The following is an 18,087-nucleotide window of genomic DNA, read 5'->3' on the forward strand; positions in this document are numbered from 1 at the left end:
GTGAGCTACAGAGGTCTGGGTGTGGCATGTGGTAACCACATAGAAAGTTCCAGAAGGGCAGGAGCTTAGTCAGGCCCTGTCAACTCCTTCATTCCCCAGAACGCCCCATGTAACCTCCGCGAGAGAGAGGAAGGGACCCTGTGAGTACCTGATTATCGCACCAGGCAGCAAGGCCTTCATGCACCAGGGTGCCACCGGGACCCTGCTTCCTGGCTCTTTCACAGCCAACCAGCCCTGCCCTGGAGACAGCGACCAGAGCCCCGGAGGGCCAGCAGGGAAAGGCCTAGAGGGCCAGGTGTTCAGCAAAGACCAAGGCCACGCTGACTGAACCAGACACCCGGGCTCTGAAACACCTGCAGGTTCTTGGGAGGCAAAGGGCTCTCGGCTGCCACGGTGAGGTCTCTGGAACCTCATCTTCAGCCCTAGATGGTCTGCACCAGGCCTTGGTAGGCCCTGGGGAACATGTCTCCTCACAGACAGGCCCCCTACACACACACACACGCACACACACACACATACAGCACACACACACAATTTACTGATATACACCAATATGAACACAGACACACAATGACGACTGTCACACACAGGTATCACACAGACTCACACTTATACACATACACACAGCACGTTAACATATATAGAGGTACACACTGCCATGTCCACACACTACACTACACAGAGACTCATTGAAGCACATCTCCACACAGTGAGAACAGAGAGTCACAGATGTACAGACACACGGACAAAATTATACAAATGTGGTCACACTGATGCACAAATACCCTGACATACAGGGACACACTGGTACACCAGACAGACAGACACACTGACACACATTTCTGCACGAAACACCTGCACACACACTCCTTGCCCCACACTCTCACACGCATTCTAACAAGCCCCAGCGTCGCCCGGGCTCTCTGGCAGCTGTCGCTCACCGCCTTCCACCCACACCCCCCAGGGGGAGGCGATGTCCCCGAGGGAACAGAGGTCTTCGGTCCCTTCTTAAGCCCCGCTGGCTCCCGCGTGACATCAACAGCCCCCTTGCTGCGGCCGGGAGTTCCGAGCTGGGTGCCGGGGCCGGGCCGGCGCCAGGCACAGACACTTCGGCCCTTGTTGGGAGAACAGAGAGAGGCTCTCTTGTCCACTGACCATCCTCCGGCTCCAACCACTGGTTCTCCCCGCGGCCTCTCCTCAGGCTGTGCAGGTACGTGGGGCTGGGGAGGCCAGGGCCTGGCAGAGGGGCTGTCAGGGCCAGGCCAGGGGGGCGTGTGGGCTGTCTGCGGGAGCACAGACACGGGGCACTGGCTGAAGCCAGGCCGCGCTCCCTATCTGGGCAGTTCCGTGGCTCAGGGCTCCTCAGGGCTGGGCCATTCCCTCGCTTCCCCTGTGGTCCCTTTCTCAGCTCCCAAGAAGGCCAGGGGGTGATTGCTCCAGGGACCCCCTTATAAAGACGGGTGGTCTCTACTGCAACCCAGGTCCCACAGTAGGCCAAAGCTGTGGTCCTGGCATGCACAGTGCCCAGCAGCCTGCACGAGCAACTGGGTTCTCAGGTGAGATCTCGGTTCTTGGCCTTGACCTTCCAAGCAGGGATAGGGCTCTGGGGTCCTGGGCACGCTGAGCCAGGGCCTGGACATACCGGCCTCCCCCACCCTGAAGGCTGGGGGCAGGGAAGACATATGCTCCTGGCCACATAGACCGTTGGTCACACTCTCCACTGTTTCATCTCAGATAGACATAGGTCAGTGGGTCTGTCCATGGCTCTGGCCCAAGGTCCCCAGGGCAGCTGCCCTTCCAGGGACATTAGGCAGAAGTCTCTGTGGCAGAGAGATAATAGTCAGCACAGAGCCCAGCCCGGGGCCGTCCACAGGGATCCAGGGGAGCCCAGCCTGCCCCTCACAAGCTGTGGGACCCTAGGCAAGTCCCTTTCTGGGCCTCAGACTTCCCACCAGTGACATGGGGGAAGGGTTCAGACTTCATGCTCTGCAAGTCTCCTTCCAGCCTTGGCCACCCCAGATATCCAGAGTTGCCCTGGCTCACAGGGATCTTGCTGCCCTGGCCGTCCTCAACCCTTGAAAGGACCCAGCCTAGGAGGGGCCACCGCTGACCATCCTCTCTCTCCCTCCTGAGATGTTTGATGGGAGAGGCTGGGTCCAGGAGATATCATTTCTTGTCCCACGCAGGGGTTGCTGACCTCGGGCAGGTGTCTGGGTTGGGGAAGGGTGGAGAGGGCAGTGGTGCCTAAGGCCCCAGACAGGTGACACTAATTCCCCAACATCAGCTCTCTCATCCTGCTTCTCCTTGTGTCCCCAGAGCCCACCTGATCACTGTTACAAGATGGACTCTAGCCCTGCTGGGACCCCCAGTCTGCAGGTGAGTGGGTCTTGGTTCCCCCACCCACCACCAGGGGGCTCACTTCCTCCCAAGGCTGAGGAAAGCCCTGGAAGTCCCAGTCAGCCGCGTGGGCGGTCCCAGGACTGGGGGTGCCCGCAGGGGTCACTGTGAGCCCACAGAACTGGGACGTTTACAGGGTAAAGAGAGAAGAGACTTGGGCAAGGGCTTCAAGAAGTAAATGGGGTGGGAAATCATGGGATTGGCCCTGAGGACACCTGCGTTCTCATGCCAGTGGGGCATCCTGGAAGTCCTTGGATGGCTCTTTTCTGGGCTTCAGTTTCCTCACACTCATATTTGGTACAACGGCCAGCAGCCTCCCAAGGCTGTTGTGTGAAGCAGGTGAGATGGTGGGTGGGTTGGCAGGTGGACGGAAAGAAGGAAGGAAGGGAGGGAGGGAGGGAGGGAAGGAGGGGGGAGGGGGAGGGAGAGAGGGAGGAGGGAGGGGGAGGGAGGGGGAGGGAGGGGAAAGGAGGGGGAGGGAGGGGAAGGGAGGGGGAAGGAGGGGAAGGGAGGGGGAGGGAGGGAGGCAGGGAAGGAGGGAGGAGGGAGGGGGGATGGGGGAGGGAGAGAGGAGGGAGGGAGGGAGGAAGGAGGGAGGAGGGAGGGAGGAAGGAGGGAGGAAGGAGGGAGGGAGGGACGGAGGAGGGAGGGAGGGAGGGACGAGGGAGGGAGGGAGGGAGGAAGGCAGGGAGGGAGGGAGGGAGGGAGGGAAGAAGCCTAATAGAGATACTGGAAAAGGAGCAGGACTTGGACCAGGGGAAAGAGAGGGAGCCAAGGACTAGGGACCCTCTGATTTTAATCACTTCTTTCTTTAAATGTTTCTAGCCCTCAAGGGCCAATGGGAATATCAACCTGGGGCCTTCGGTCAACCCAAAGTGAGTTCTCATCTCTCATATAACTTTCCTCCCTGGCTCCCCTCATACCTGGCTCCCCCCTCCCCTTGGGAATATAATCCAATTCTCTGGCCCAGCGTCAAGATCCTCTGCCATCTGGGCCTAGGACCGGCGCCTAGCTTCATGTCCCACTAATTCCCCAGCCTCTGCCCATGCTGAGCCCTGTGGCTGAAGTATCCCCCCAAAGTCTGCATTACTAGCAGCTCCCCACCCTCCAGGCCCTTCTCAGTCTTCGGAGGTCAGATTCCTTTGCCTTCTATGCTGTTGCGTCTGGTTTTCTCCCGGCCTTGTCTGTTTTTACATGATTGTGAGATCCCCAGGGGCAGGGGCCAGCCTTATAAGACCCTCCTGGCTGGGAGAACGTGGCGTTCTTAGAAAGCTCCCTGCCTTCTCCAGCTTCAAAGTTAAAAAGAAGCTCTGATTTGAACTAAAGCATCGAGTTTCCCAAGCTTGCAAATGCTGACCCTTGTTCCTCCCTCGTCCCCCAGTGCCCGGCCCACCGACTTCGACTTCCTCAAAGTCATCGGCAAAGGAAACTACGGGAAGGTGAGTGACCCGTGAGCTTGGAAGGCCTGGGTCTCCCCTTCTCTGGCCTCTTCTGCCGCCTGCTGTTACCTGCACATGCAGACAGGGAGCTTACAACCTGCAGAATCATGGGCGCAGGGCAGGGGCTGGAGGCCTGCACTGCCATCGAGAAATACAAAGCCTGGAGGAGTAGTCACCACGGGTTCTGCATTTGTCTTTCTGCTCAGGTCCTACTGGCCAAGCACAAGTCCGACGGGATGTTCTACGCAGTGAAGGTGCTACAGAAAAAGTCCATCTTAAAGAAGAAAGAGGTACCAGGGCTTGGGCCCAGGCATCTCCTCTCCTGCTTCTTGACGGCCCCCCGCCCCCAGCCTCAGGTGGCTTCCAAAGATGCGTCGCAACTCTGGGCGCAGAGGTGGCCCAGCAGGGGGGCCAGGTGGTGCCTGGGATGCTGACCCTTCTCCAGGAAGGCAGACTAACCGCCTTACCCCAAGGGCCTGCAGGTGACCCGGCCCGGCTCTCTGCTTTCCCCTAAAGATTCAGGGCTCCATGGTGGACCAGTCCTCTGCTCTGTCAGGTGCCGGCCTCCCCATCTGTGCAACGTGGGGGTCACACTTCAGGCTCTCCAACGGCGCTTCAAGCTACAGCCAACGGGGAGTTCTAGATACTTTGGCTGACTTGAATCTCTTAACACCAACTCCATGAGAAGGACAGAGCGGGCCCTGAGAGAGAACTGGATGTCAAGTTGGAGGACTCAGGAGAGGGAATTAATGTTAACAAGGACATCGAAGGGAAGGTGTCCTTCAGAAAGCTGAAGGAGGTGGCCTTGCAGCTGGCCTTGAAGCTAGGATTTTGATGGTCTGAAAACGGCATCCAGGCAGGGGGACAGCAACCAAGGCTGAATGTGGATAACGCTCAGCTGCTCCCTCTGCAGGATTGTCCTTGGGACTCATTTATGCGGTATTAACATAGCTTTGCTTACTGTCCCGGGGAGGGGGCGGGGCATTTGGATCCAGGGCTGGAGGTGCACCCACGTGGACTGGTCAGGGATGAGGTAGACCGCAGAGTCCTGGATACTAAGCAAGGAGCCTGGGCTTGGCTCTGAGGGCAGTGAGGAGTCACGGTGGGTGTTTGAGCAGGGGCACGAGAAGGTCCTGGGTGAGGTGGCCGTGTAGGCGGTGACACGGCCCATCTGTGTGACTCTGCAGCAGAGCCACATCATGGCGGAGCGCAGCGTTCTCCTGAAGAACGTGTGCCACCCCTTCCTCGTGGGCCTGCGCTACTCCTTCCAGACGCCGGAGAAGCTCTACTTTGTGCTGGACTATGTCAACGGGGGAGAGGTGGGTATAGGTCCACCTGGCGCCTTCCCTGCCCAGCCCTCAGCAGGAGTTTTCCATCCCACATGCTTATGGTGCCCCAGGTTCTGGAACAATCTCCCCTCATCCTTACAACAGACCCATTCTGCAGCTAAAAAAAACCGAGGCTCGGGCAGGTAACTCACTTGCTCAAGGCCACTCAGCCTGTACCCGGCAGAGCCAGGATTTGAAGGCAGGTCTATCGAACTCCCAGCCATCATCATGACTTGACTTCCAAGCAGAGCTGCCCACAATCCCTTCAGTGGACCTGGGAAAGGTCAATGTTAGAGGAGCTCTGTGGTCAGTATTTCTAATGCCCCCATCTTACACCAAAGAACACTGCATGGGAGTGACCAGTCCCTGTGGGAATGATCTGAGGCCACCTGGTGCCCCAGAAGCACAGCTGGGATAAGCTGGGCTCCCTCTTCTGCCTCTCTGATCAAGATGACAAGATGGCCCTTCTCAGTGACCCCAGATTTAACCTGTGTGACCTCATGCTCCTTAGCCTGGTGCCAAGAGGGAAGTTTTTGTCCTGCATCCCTAAATTCCCCGGTGGAGATAAAGGGCTTTCTTTGCCAGCCAAATAGACCAAAGCAACTGGCCCGGGAGCAGATCTAACCTAGGCTCAGTCTAACCATCATAATCATTTTATCACTGGGTTGGAGGAAAAGTACATCTTTGACGCACCCGGGTTCACATCACAGCTCTGCCGATTACAGTACGTGACCTTGGGCAAGTCACCTGACAGCTCTGACTCTTCCAGTTTCCTTTTCTGTGAAACTGGCCTCCTACTTGATACCTGGAAGGTAGTCAGGAAGATTAAAGGAGATTAGAGACATGAGAGGGTCTGGCTGGAGCCTGAAACTCAGTAGGTGGTCCACCCCTGCTAATTCATCTTTCCTGCCGACACTTTGCCCGCTCTGTGGGGCAGGGACCGGCATGCCCTTCCTTGTATGAGGACATTGCAGCTTAGAGAGTGGGTCACTTGGCCAGCTGCCCCCCACCCCACTCTCGAGGAGCTGGAGCCCCCCAGGAACCCGCTCACCTGTCTCCTCCCCCTCCAGCTCTTCTTCCACCTGCAGCGGGAGCGCCGGTTCCTGGAGCCCCGGGCCCGGTTTTACGCCGCCGAGGTGGCCAGCGCCATTGGCTACCTGCACTCCCTCAACATCATTTACAGGTGAGGCCTGCCTGTGGCTCAGAGCTAGGCCTGGCCCTTCTGCCCCAACAGCCAGGCGTCGTATGAACCCCCAGACCCTGCTGAAATCCTGGCGAACCTGGTCCTCTGTCTGAGGAGGAGGGCCCGCCAGCGAGTGGGGGCCCCCTCCTTCCTGAGATTGAGTGCCCATCCTCCTCAGGCTCTCCCTGTGCATCTCTGAATCTCCATGAAGATTCCTCTTGCAGGACCCCGGTCCCCAGCTCATGTCACTAAGCAGCTGTGACATCACAGCGCCCTTTTCTCTCGTTTTCTGCAGGGACCTGAAACCAGAGAACATTCTTTTGGATGGCCAGGTTGGTGGGTATGTGTGCGCACGTGTGTGCTGTGTGCCCATGAGTGTGTGTGCACACATTGTGCATGCGTGCATGTGGCTAGGGACGCATTCAAGTATGTGTGTGCATGTGTGCCTATGCCTGTATACACACATATATGTACACGCATATGCGTTATGTGTACACGTGGCTACGTATCCATGTGCGTGTACGTGTATATGGGGTGGGGGGCAGGGGTGGAGTCATGTGGAGGCTCGAGGATTTTGTAGTCCTTCCGTGGCACAGACTGTGTTCCCTGGAAATAGACTCTGAGATGGGCCACTGGGTGCAGAAGCTGCCTGGGGGACACTCTCAAGAGATCCACGTTTAAGGGGCTGAGGAGGCAGGACTGGGAAGAGGAAGCAGCTCGCCTGCCTTGTGGTTGCAAGTGAGGCCTCCTCAGCTGATCGTACAGGGGTGGGGTGGGCCTGAGCTGGGATGACTCTTTGAACTGTTCCAGACTGAGGCAAGGAGGCTGGGCATCTGTGCCCCCACACTGACCAGTCATTGGATGGGGATTGCCCCTTGAGTGGGGGCATGACTTTGGATGAGGGCAATGGCCCAGCATGGGGGGATGCGTGGGACAGCTCCTAAAGAGGGTATCTGGACAGAGCCCCACAGCATCCACCCACTGCTCTACCAACCACCCTCTCGCTCAGCTGCCACAAGGCATGCTTTCTGGGTCCCCAGCCCTCTGTTAAGGGGGCTGCTGCCACTAGGCCCCTCCAGCGAGAACATTCTGGAACTGCTGCTGTTGTAGGTTGTCGATCTGAGTTTGTGATGAGCTGGGGGTAGACAGTGCAATGCCATCTCCCCACCTGGCCCCTGTGCTGCTCTTAGCATCCAGGTTAGAAGCACTGAGTCTCTGAGTGGAGCCGCCAGCTCATGCCTTTGCCAGGGACATCAGACCCCACAGCCGCTGCCCCAGATGTGGCATCTGGGCTTTGGGGATAAACCTGGGTATACCTTTGGCTCAGACCACCCTCCCACCCCTGCCCTCCCTCCTCTATAGGGACACGTGGTGCTGACGGATTTTGGCCTCTGCAAGGAAGGTGTAGAGCCTGAGGAGACCACGTCCACGTTTTGTGGCACCCCAGAGGTAAGCTAAACCTCCTGGGAGGCGCAAGGCTGGGAGTGGATTAGGCCACAGCTCCTGATTAGGGCCACCAGCTTATATCAGAGGGACTCACTTCTTCCACCCAAGCACTTCCCCGAGCCGGCTGTACACTCAGCCTTGGTTCCCTCCTCCGTGTCATGGGGGCACCAGCTCTAGGGGCTGCTGGGACCCGGCTGGTGAAACCCTGCAGTAGTGCTGTCCGATAGAAATAGGAACAGAAATGCAAACCATATATGCAATTTAAAATTTTCCAGCAAGCACATTTAAAAAGAAAAAAGAAAGAGGAGAAATCAATTTTAGTAATATATTTTATTTAACCCAACACAGGCAAAGTAGTATCATGTCAACATACAATCCACATAAAATTGTTGAAATACTTTATTCTTTTTTTTCCTAACTAAGTCTTTGATCTGGTATGCCTTTTATACTTATGGTCCCTCTCAGCTCAGCTCAGCCACATTTCAAATGTTCGGCAGTCATGCGTGGCTAGTGGCTACTGTATTGGACAGCACTGCCCTACAGGGTGAAGTCCATGTGCCACAGGAGGCCCTGGCCTGACAGTTAAGATCAAGGTTTGCAAGGGTGAAGACACTGGTCTACCTCCTTCTTCCAGCCACCAAGATCCTGGAGGGTTAAAATTTGCGAGTTTCAGCAGTAATTCACATACATCTCTCTGTCCTGCCAAGGCCTCCCTGCAGCTTTGGGGTTAAAAACCTTTCCTTAAACTCCTTGGACCTTGGGTCCAAAGGGTTTCCCAGCTGCTTGGACAGATGTCTGGATTGGGGGTGGGGGACTGAGGCTGCAGGGCTGGCAAGTCCTCCCGAACTGGCATGGGACAGGAACTTAGCTTTTGTTTTTCTCCATGTGCTTGAGAATCTGGGTCTCAGATTTCAGCTGTCTCCTCAATTTGGTTTTAGGGGAGCTGATGGACAGACGGCCTCTCTAAGCAGGAGCTATTGTCTGTGTTTGGGTATGGCAGGGTGTCCTCAGACAGAACTGGCCTCCCAAAGCCTAAAAGCCCAGCCGTCCCTTCCTTGGACACTGCTGAGGCGAGGAGGGGATACGGCACCTTGGATTGTGTCGGAGACATGTGGCCCTGACGAGTCTCTTCCATGACTCAGCCACTGCCATGGTGCTGGGAGCACAGACAGGAGTAACCACAGTTGCTCCCATTGTTCAAGGGGTAACACATATGTTAGCATGTGTCCTTAACACAGCCCCTAGAGAGGGATTCTGCAGTCCCATTATGTGGATGAGGAAACCAAGGTTCTAGGAGGTTCAATGACCTGCTTGTGACCACACACCCAGTAGGGCTCAGGTCTGCGTAATTCCCTGCCCCTCTCCGCACGCACAGTCTCTCGAAGTGGCTTTGTCTGTTGCTGAGACCCCTTTCCTCAGTGGCAGAGACACCAGGCTAAGAGGCCACTAAGCCCTCGGGTTTGGCAGGAAGCACAGCTCTGCCTCAGGTTCTCTCCTTGCGCAAGGCACGCATTCAGCTGTCAGGAGGAACACAAGTGCCACCTCCTCTTTCCTGACTCCTTTCCATTCATCTGTTACTAAGATTTCCAGAGCAAGTATGTGCCACACTGACTTACACTTTATCCGTTAGTCTTCCCACTGCCCCGGGAGTATTCCCAGGGCTTTCCTAGTCCCAAGACACTGATTGGATGCTTTTGAGCAAATTCGATAAAGGCACCCACTTTGGGCAGACTAATTAGAAAAAGTTTCCCCTTTAAATATATGTCAGTTGGGACTTCCCTGGTGGCACAGTGGTTAAGAATCCACCTGCCAATGCAGGGGACATGGATTCGAGCCCTGGTCCGGGAAGATCCCACACGCCACGTAACAACTAAGCCCACGTGCCACAACTACTGAAGCCTGCACACCTAGAGTCTGTGCTCCACAACAGGAGAAGCCACTGCAATGAGAAGCCCTGCACCACAGCAAAGAGTAGCCCCCACTTACTGCAGCTAGAGAAAGCCTGAGCAGCAACAAAGACCCAACATGGCCAAAAATAAATAAATAAAATTTAAAAATAAATATATGTCAGTTGTCAGATGCACCCCTATACTAGGGTTATGGCTTGGTAAGTTGATCATAGCCAGGCTTGCAGCCCCTTTTACCCCTTTGGTTGGTACTTTTGTGTGATGCACAACACATACAACTGTACAGGGCAGTCCTGCCTGATCTCCTCTATGTCCCTAGCACACTGGCAAAGAGCCCCACGCAAATCAGGTCTTTGACAAATGGATGCTGAATAAACATAGGCACAGACAAGTAAATATCACAGCAGGATCAACCCCTGTTTAGCTTTTCCTCCAAGTGCCTTGCTTACAAATGGGGAGACGGAGGCTGAGTGTCTTTCAGATACATGTATTTCCCCTCAACAGTACCTGGCTCCAGAAGTGCTTCGTAAAGAGCCTTATGATCGGGCAGTGGATTGGTGGTCCTTGGGGGCTGTTCTCTACGAGATGCTGCACGGCCTGGTGAGTGGGGTATAGCGGACTCTGGAAGAGATGGGGGTGGATCTGTCCCTTGTGTGGCCTCCTCAGGCTCCTTGAGGAACTGAATGAGCCATCACTCCTCTCCAAGCTGAAAAAAGATGATGCCAAAGTGAATACAAGGATTAGATATATTTTTTCAATAAAGTCAGTTCCGCACTTTACAGTATACCGTCTCACATGTTACTCCTGTGGTGCCTCATGACAAGGAAACTGAGACCCAGAAAGGTCACAGTGCTGGCAGGTTGTGGAACCAGCCCCTGGACCCAATCCTAGGCTGCCTGCTCTTCTCATCTGAAAAATTACAACCTGTCTCAAAGGATGGTTGTGAGGCTGGGATGAAATGATGACAGGAAACTGTTAACTTTGCAAAGTGCAAAGTCGTTGCACAAGCTGGATTAAGAGACATGGGATAGAGGAGGCACCTGGGGGATCCACAAGCCTCACACTGGTGGGGAGAGACTTCTCGGCCTTCCCAACAGCCTGTGCACTGTGCTGGATGCCCTTAGGTCTCTGTCTCTCTCCCATCTGCCACGTGAGCCATCGCAGAGACAGAGGTCTGGCTGAATCCTTCCAGCTGCCCACTTTGCTCCAAGTGTCCCTGAGAACTGTGCCCACTTTAGCATGGATGGTCCTCCTGTCTCTCTCTCTCTCTCTCTCTCTCTCTCTCTCTCACCAGCCGCCCTTCTACAGCCAAGATTTGTCCCAGATGTATGAGAACATTCTGAACCAGCCGCTACGGATCCCTGGGGGCCGGACAGTGGCCGCCTGCGACCTCCTGCAAGCCCTGCTTCACAAGGACCAGAGGCAGCGGCTGGGCTCCCAAACAGACTTTGTAAGTGACCTGCTAGCGGAGCACTGGCCCCTCGTGGGGCTCTCAGCTTCCTGCAGAGGCAACCCAGAAGCAGTGACATGCATCCAGCTATTTTCTAAAACCAGGCACTGCTAATTCACGCATTTGGAGAGTCACAGCTGCCTACTTATTTCCTTCATTCTAACGCTTTTATTCAACCAGTATTTATGCAGCACCTCCTATGTGCCAGGCATTGAGCTAAACGCTAGGGGTTCGTTAGACTGGGTCTCTGCCCTTATTAAGTTTAGGAGGGGAAGGCAGACAGACGAACACAAATTATTACAGAGTGTGACAGTACGATGAGAGGCCAGACAGGAATTCAGGCAGGGCTTTACTGGGACTTGTGCTATACAGCACGAGGGGGCAAAAGAAAAGTAACAGGTGCCCTCTCTGAGGAGGGTGGACTCATTCCTTAAATGGGGTGAGAGTAGGGGCAGATCTGTGGGTCGGGCAGGAGGGGTGGCTTAGGTTGTCTGCCCACCCCCTTGGTGGTGGTGTGTGCAGGGCTCATGCCCGGTATCCTGCTTTTGCTCCCAGCACCTCAGAAGCGACAGTTGGTTTTTGGCCTTTTTGTATCTTATGGTTCATAATTTGTCCCAACTGTGCATGCGCCCTAGAAGCTTGCTCTTCTAGCGTAGAAGTTGAGATGCATGGATTGTGAGACAGACTACGTGGGTTCCGATCCCTCCTCTACCAATTACTAGGTGCAGGACCCTGGGCACATGGCTAGCCTCTCTCTGTGCACCTGTTTCCCCATCTGTAATAACAGCACCCAGCTCATAGCTCTTATGAAGATTAAATAATATATACAAACACCTAGGCCAGCGTCCAGCACGTAGTGCTTTTACAAACTGCCCTATATGCCAGATACTGTGAAGTGTAACAACATTTAGGGCATTTGCCTACCCATCCCTGGACAGCTTAAAGAACAGGGCTTTCATGAAGACAGGTCCCCTCCTTCCCAGAGGAAATTTGCATCTTAAAAAATATGTATGATTTTTAAAATAAGGTATACATTCCCATAGATCAAAACCCAAAGGATATTCAGAAAAAGTCCCTCCAGCCACTGAGTTTTTTAAATTTGGGGGCAATGAGTGTTACCAGTTTCTTGGGTGTTCGTCTGGAAATAGTTTTGATCTGGCTTTGTAGCAACCCCCCGGGGGGTTTGATATGGAGCCAGAGAATCATTCTTTGAGAAACACAGGTAGAGAGAGGGTCCTGCTGGAACAGGTGGAAGTTCGTGCCAGCACTGGTTTGGATTAGGAGAGAAGTGGTGAATCACGCCCAGGGCTGAATCCTAAATTCCGGATCTTTGGGAAACTGCAGCTTTTCTTGGGGCTTTATTTCCCAAATCTTCCATAGTGAGTCGATTTGCTCTATTTCTCTGGTTAGAATTCTGGAAGAGTCAGGATGCACTGAAGCAGAATGGGGGACAGGGGGTCCCCAAGATCCCCTGGGGCCCCCAAGAGCAGGTCCTGCTGTCTTGTTCACTGACATACCTCTACAGCCTAGTATGGTACAGAGTAGGTGCTCACTAAATAGCTGTGGAATAAACAACTGCTACGAGGAGAAGGCTGGAGTTCGAGATAATGGCGAAGGGGAGAAGTCTAACTGCAGACACTCCTTTGTCCCAGGAAACCAGCCAGAACGGCAAGTTACCTTCCTGGTAAAGAGTTTAGGGCTTGACAACCGGTTGCCAATAGAGTTGGAGCTCCGAGGCATGTGAGGTGGGGTGGGAACGCCAATGGAAAGGGCTACTTCTGATCAGCACCTTTTTCCTGCAGCTTGAGATAAAGAACCATGTATTCTTCAGCCCCATAAACTGGGACGACTTGTACCACAAGAGGCTGACTCCACCCTTCAACCCTAATGTGGTAAGAGGTCTTCACATTCTAGATTCTGGATTCCCAGGGCTGATGGAAGCTTGGAGGGTATCTGAGCCCGCTGTCTTTCTACAGATGGGAGAACCAAGGGTCCAAGAGGCTCAGTGATTTGTCCAAGGCCACCCCATAAGTTAGAGGCAGAATTGGGTCTAGAGCCCAGAAGTCCTGGCCGCCAGTTCAGCTCTGTGTGAGGAGCCAGGCTGCACTTCTTTACTTTTAGCACCAATAACCCTCATCGCAGAGCTCTTTACAGTTTTTAAACCGCTGTGTCACGGAGCTCCCCCAGACAGAGCCAAGCCCTGTAAAGATTTTCTCTCTCTGTTTAGCTTTTTTCCTTATAATAACAATGGCATGTATTCTTTCTAGAAAGTGTGTAAAACAGATGTTTAAAGCATCAAGGAGAAAAAGCTTATTATCTCACTACCCAAGAGAAAGCACCACTGGCATGTTTCCTTCAAGTCTTTTCTATGTTTTTTACATAGGTCACACTTCATATATATAAATATCATCTCTCCCCTCTTTCTTTTTGCTAAAAACTAAGTCATTATTTCCCTAAGTCATATAAGACATTATAAGTATGATTTTAAGTGGCTGTATAATATTTCAGCCCTATGTTGGCAACATAACTTATTCTACCACATTCCTAATGGTGAACTTTAGGTTATTACCATTTTTTCTTTATCATAACGGACTGATGAATAGCTTTAAGTGCATATCTATGCCCAAGTTGTGATTATTTCCTTAAGATGGATTCCAATTGGGGAATTACCAAGTCAAAGAATGTGAATGTATTTTTACTTATTTATTTATTATTGAGATATAGTTGACTTACAGTATTACATTAGTTTCAGGTGTACAACATAGTAATTTGATATTTTTATACATTATACTCCATACGAAGTTATTATAAAGTATTACTATATTCCCTGTTCTGTCCATTATATCCTTGTAACTTATTTTATACCTAGTAGTTTGTACCTCTTAATCCCCTTCACCTATTTTGCCCTTCCTCCCACCCCTCTCCCCTCTGGGAACCACTAGTTTGTTCTCTGTACTGTATCTGTTGTGAACTTTTTTTTTTTTTTTTTGCGCGGTACGCGGGCCACTCTCACTGTTGTGAGAGGCTCCGGACACGCAGGCTCAGCCGCCATGGCTCACGGGCCCAGCCGCTCCGCGGCATGTGGGATCTTCCCGGACCGGGGCACGAACCCGTGTCCCCTGCATCGGCAGGCGGACTCTCAACCACTGCACCACCAGGGAAGCCCTGTTGTGCACAGTTTTTATGTCCTTGATTCATACTGCATTTATGTCACAATCTACTTCCTACCAGCAGCGTCTGGAGGGTTGGTGTGGAGCAGGTAGGGTGCTGGGGTGGGGGATGGAGGAATTGATAGATTGTTATTGGACCTCATGGAGTACAATGACCAATGTAAATGCATAAATAAGTGAAAATTAAGTAAGGATGCCCGTGGGGCACTCAGAGGGGAGCATTAACATCTCTCTCATGGCTGTGGGCTCCTTTGACAGCTCTGACCCCAGTGTTCCCTTCTTATCATTGGCTTATATTCACAGGCAGGACCTGCTGACTTGAAACACTTTGACCCAGAGTTCACCCAAGAAGCTGTGTCAAAGTCCATTGGCTGCACTCCCGACACTATGGCCAGCAGTTCTGGGGCCTCAAGTGCCTTCCTGGGATTTTCCTATGCACCAGAGGATGATGCCGTCTTAGATTGCTAGAAGAGAAGCACCTGTGAAACCACTGAAGCCAGCTTGTATCTGTAAGAATTACATTCAGCTGCTAGTCACAGTGACCCAGAGTAACGATGGCTTAAATAAGACTTTTTTTCCCAGCCAATAAAAGAAGGGTGATGTTAGGTGGTCCAGGGCTGGTATGACAGGTTATCAGAGGCTTTCTGTATTTCTGCTCTGCCGTCCTTGGCAAGTGGCTTTTACTATTAGGATTATTATATTATCGTAAGGTGGTGCTGGAGCTCTAACCACTGCTTCTGTGTCCTGGGCAGGGAAAAAGGAGGAAACGGCAAAAGGGCACCTCTATAGAGCTTCCCCAGAAGCCCCACCCAATGACTTCTGCTTGCATCTCAGTAGCCGTCCACCCTACCTGTAATGGAGGTTGGGATATATGTCTGATTAACTGGGCACATTACTCCCCACAATAACACAGGGGTCCAACACTAAGAGAGAAGGGGGAAATGTTGGGTAGGCAACCAGCACCTCTTTACCAGAGGGTCTCTTGGTGTTTGGAGTTTGATCTCAATGTGTAAAATGACGGAGATGTAACAAGCCTATAGGGTATCACCCAACACCCTCTTATTTTTCTATGTCGATGATGTCTTTCTTTGGGTGGATGGATTGCACATTTGTTAGGTTTGTCTGCCTGGCATCTGAACCTCTTGCTATATTCAGGGAATCTCCTGTTTTATGAGCCATAATGAGAGGCAATAACTACCTCCACTTACAGTAGCTGAAAATACTAGATACTAACTTTCCCAGCCCACCCTGCGGCTCGGGCCAGGCATGTGGCCTCAGGATGCACCTGTGCCAGATGTTTGACTCAAGGAAGGAACTGGGAGCTCTCTTTCATGTGGTAGCTGCGGTAACAACACCCACAAAACTGAGCTCCTGGTGTAGAAGTGGCAACGATATAGCAATTGGTACTTATTGGCAGCATCAGTTTCCTCATCAGATCAGCGCTGCAGCATCATTCCTGTCATTCCTGGGAATCCTTGAGTCTTATTCTCTAGTTTTCCCAATGATTTTGAGAGATTCTGATCCTGTTAACCACTCCTTCTTTGCTTAACTGGTCAAAGTCAGCTTGAGAACATTTGCCTATGCTGAACCAGTTTCTGTGCTAGAGTTTTTCAAGTCTCAGTTTTCATCAAAACAACCCCAAGGGAGCAACTATCCCCTTTTTACCAATGAAGAAACAGAGAGAAGTTGTACCTTGCCTGGAGGTCACATAGCTAACAAGGGCCAGAGCTGGGACTTGGAGCCATATAAGCTGACTCTGGGGCTCTCACAGGTAACCTTTGTGCTGGTCTGCCTCTCACTCTGTTAGATCCAAGCAGAATGACTTTCAAAATCTCTAAGGAGAGCCAAGCCGGGTTATGGGAAACGGGGTCTCGAAGAGGAGGCATTCAACTGGATGCTCATCGTCTGAGCCTGGCTGCCAAGTTCATGCTATGCTCTACCTCACACACCTCTGTATGTTTGGCAGGTCTAGGACCATAGGGAGCCCAGGCTGGGGCTGGTACAGTCCTGGGGATTAGCCATTTCTAAAAGCAATACTGATTGGACGGAAGGTGAGCATATAACACCCCATGAGTCCAGGACACCCTGCACTTATCTGATGGATCATGCTGCCTTATTTCAGTGCAACAAAAGTCTTTTTCACAAGCTTGTGGTTCATCACCTACGTCATGGTGGTCTCATTAGCTTTCTGATTTGTGAACAAGAGAAGAACTTTCTTACCATCAGTGTGTGCTGGTGATTTTACTGCCTTTTCCTCTTAACTCAGTCCCACTCTTTGCCTTACATTTTTGTTTATCCAGCCCCCTGCCCTAGGAATTATGGGGGATGAAGCTGGAAGACCATGGAAAACACACCAATGACACTGACACTGACCTACTGGGGATCAAAGCTGAGTCAAGAAGAGCTACTATTATCCTTTGATATGTGCTGTGAATTCTGAGCGAAACACTATGATTTCCATCTTAATAGCGTCTGCTAATAGACAAATGTGAACTGTGATGAGGGCGAAGCCAAAATCCCAACTTCCCAAAGCAAAAAGCAACAGAGCGTAGTTGTCAGAAATGTGATAGTATTGTCAAAGTATACAACCTTCTATGGGTTGTGAAACACGTAATGGTTCTATCTGCTCTAAGACTGTAACATCACAAAATTTTCACCAGGATAGAAAATAAAAATGATAAATTATGAATCTTGAATTGATCTGTTCAATATCAGAACAGATATGTTCACACCTCGGTTTCCTGAGCACATTCTGAGCTGCATGTGCATTATCTACAATCCTCACAATAAGCCAGCATTTAGAAATTATTAACCTGACTTTACAGGTAAGAAACTTTCACTCAGAGATAGTAAGCAACTTGCCCAAGGTCACCCAGATGGTACAAGGCACAGCCAGGAACTGAACTTGGTGGCAGCTGGTTCTAAGGCCCTTGCTCTGTCTACAACCTCCAACAGCGGAAGAAGTGCTCTGGGCAGCTACTTTTTTGGTCTTCTGGCAAAGCCTGACTGCAAACTGTATTCACCCAATTTGGTACCAAAAGACAGCATCCTCAGGAAGAGAAATCACAATCACTCTCTTCTTCACTTTTTAACTTTGCAGTCACAGTAGTTGTGAAAAAGCAACAGGAGTAGTGTGTGTGTGTGTGTGTGTGTGTTTTAAGACCCTAAAACTCCGACTACTCTGTACCCAATGAAAACTGTAACAAAAATTCTAAAGTCTCTGCTCACATCGGTTTGAGCCAGCGAGACAGCTGCATTGCACACACGTCCACGCTCCCTCAGGGCAGGCACTGAGCCCTCCCCTGGGGAGAAGGGTTGCCTGTTTGTGGTTATCGGCGTCTTGTTTCTCATTTTCACGGCGACAACAGGGCAAACCATACTTGGCGATGGCTCTTCCGCATAAGCAGTTCCTTCTGCCCAAATGCCCTTCCCCAACCCTTGCCTTAATGAACCATTCTTCTCTCACTTTTCTGCTCAACGGGGACCCCTGTCTGCCCAGCTTCGGCCTCTCACAGCTCCCTTAAAACAGTTTATATTTTTATTTTTTGGTAGAATCTGGTCAGGTCTAACTCGCCGCCAGGGGATGCCCAGAGGCTGGTTCACCTGGGCGTGGCACTGTTGCGCTCAGAGATGCGGGGCTAATCAAACAGAAAGAATTATCTCATATTCCCATCCTCACCACTACACCTGCCCACCCTCCTCCTGGAGGGCCTCCCCGGCCTCCCAGGGCGCTGAAACCCTCCTATAACGCGCGCAGTGCCTCGAGT

General features: G+C 52.1%; 1 protein-coding gene across 1 annotated transcript; it reads left to right on the forward strand.

The window, feature by feature from the left end:
- Positions 1-1,180: 1,180 nt before the first annotated feature.
- Positions 1,181-16,975, forward strand: SGK2 (serum/glucocorticoid regulated kinase 2). Its single transcript, XM_082671235.1, has 14 exons — positions 1,181-1,210; positions 2,317-2,376; positions 3,223-3,272; positions 3,779-3,836; positions 4,043-4,126; positions 5,024-5,155; positions 6,235-6,347; positions 6,643-6,679; positions 7,710-7,796; positions 10,205-10,300; positions 10,995-11,150; positions 12,953-13,042; positions 14,624-14,829; positions 16,621-16,975. The coding sequence occupies exons 2-13, from the start codon at positions 2,341-2,343 to the stop codon at positions 14,786-14,788; spliced, it is 1,104 nt and encodes a 367-aa protein (XP_082527361.1). The 5' UTR covers positions 1,181-1,210; positions 2,317-2,340; the 3' UTR covers positions 14,789-14,829; positions 16,621-16,975.
- Positions 16,976-18,087: the final 1,112 nt, after the last annotated feature.

This window comes from Grampus griseus (assembly GCF_964374135.1).
Source record: "Grampus griseus genome assembly, chromosome: 14".
Taxonomy (NCBI): domain Eukaryota; kingdom Metazoa; phylum Chordata; class Mammalia; order Artiodactyla; family Delphinidae; genus Grampus; species Grampus griseus.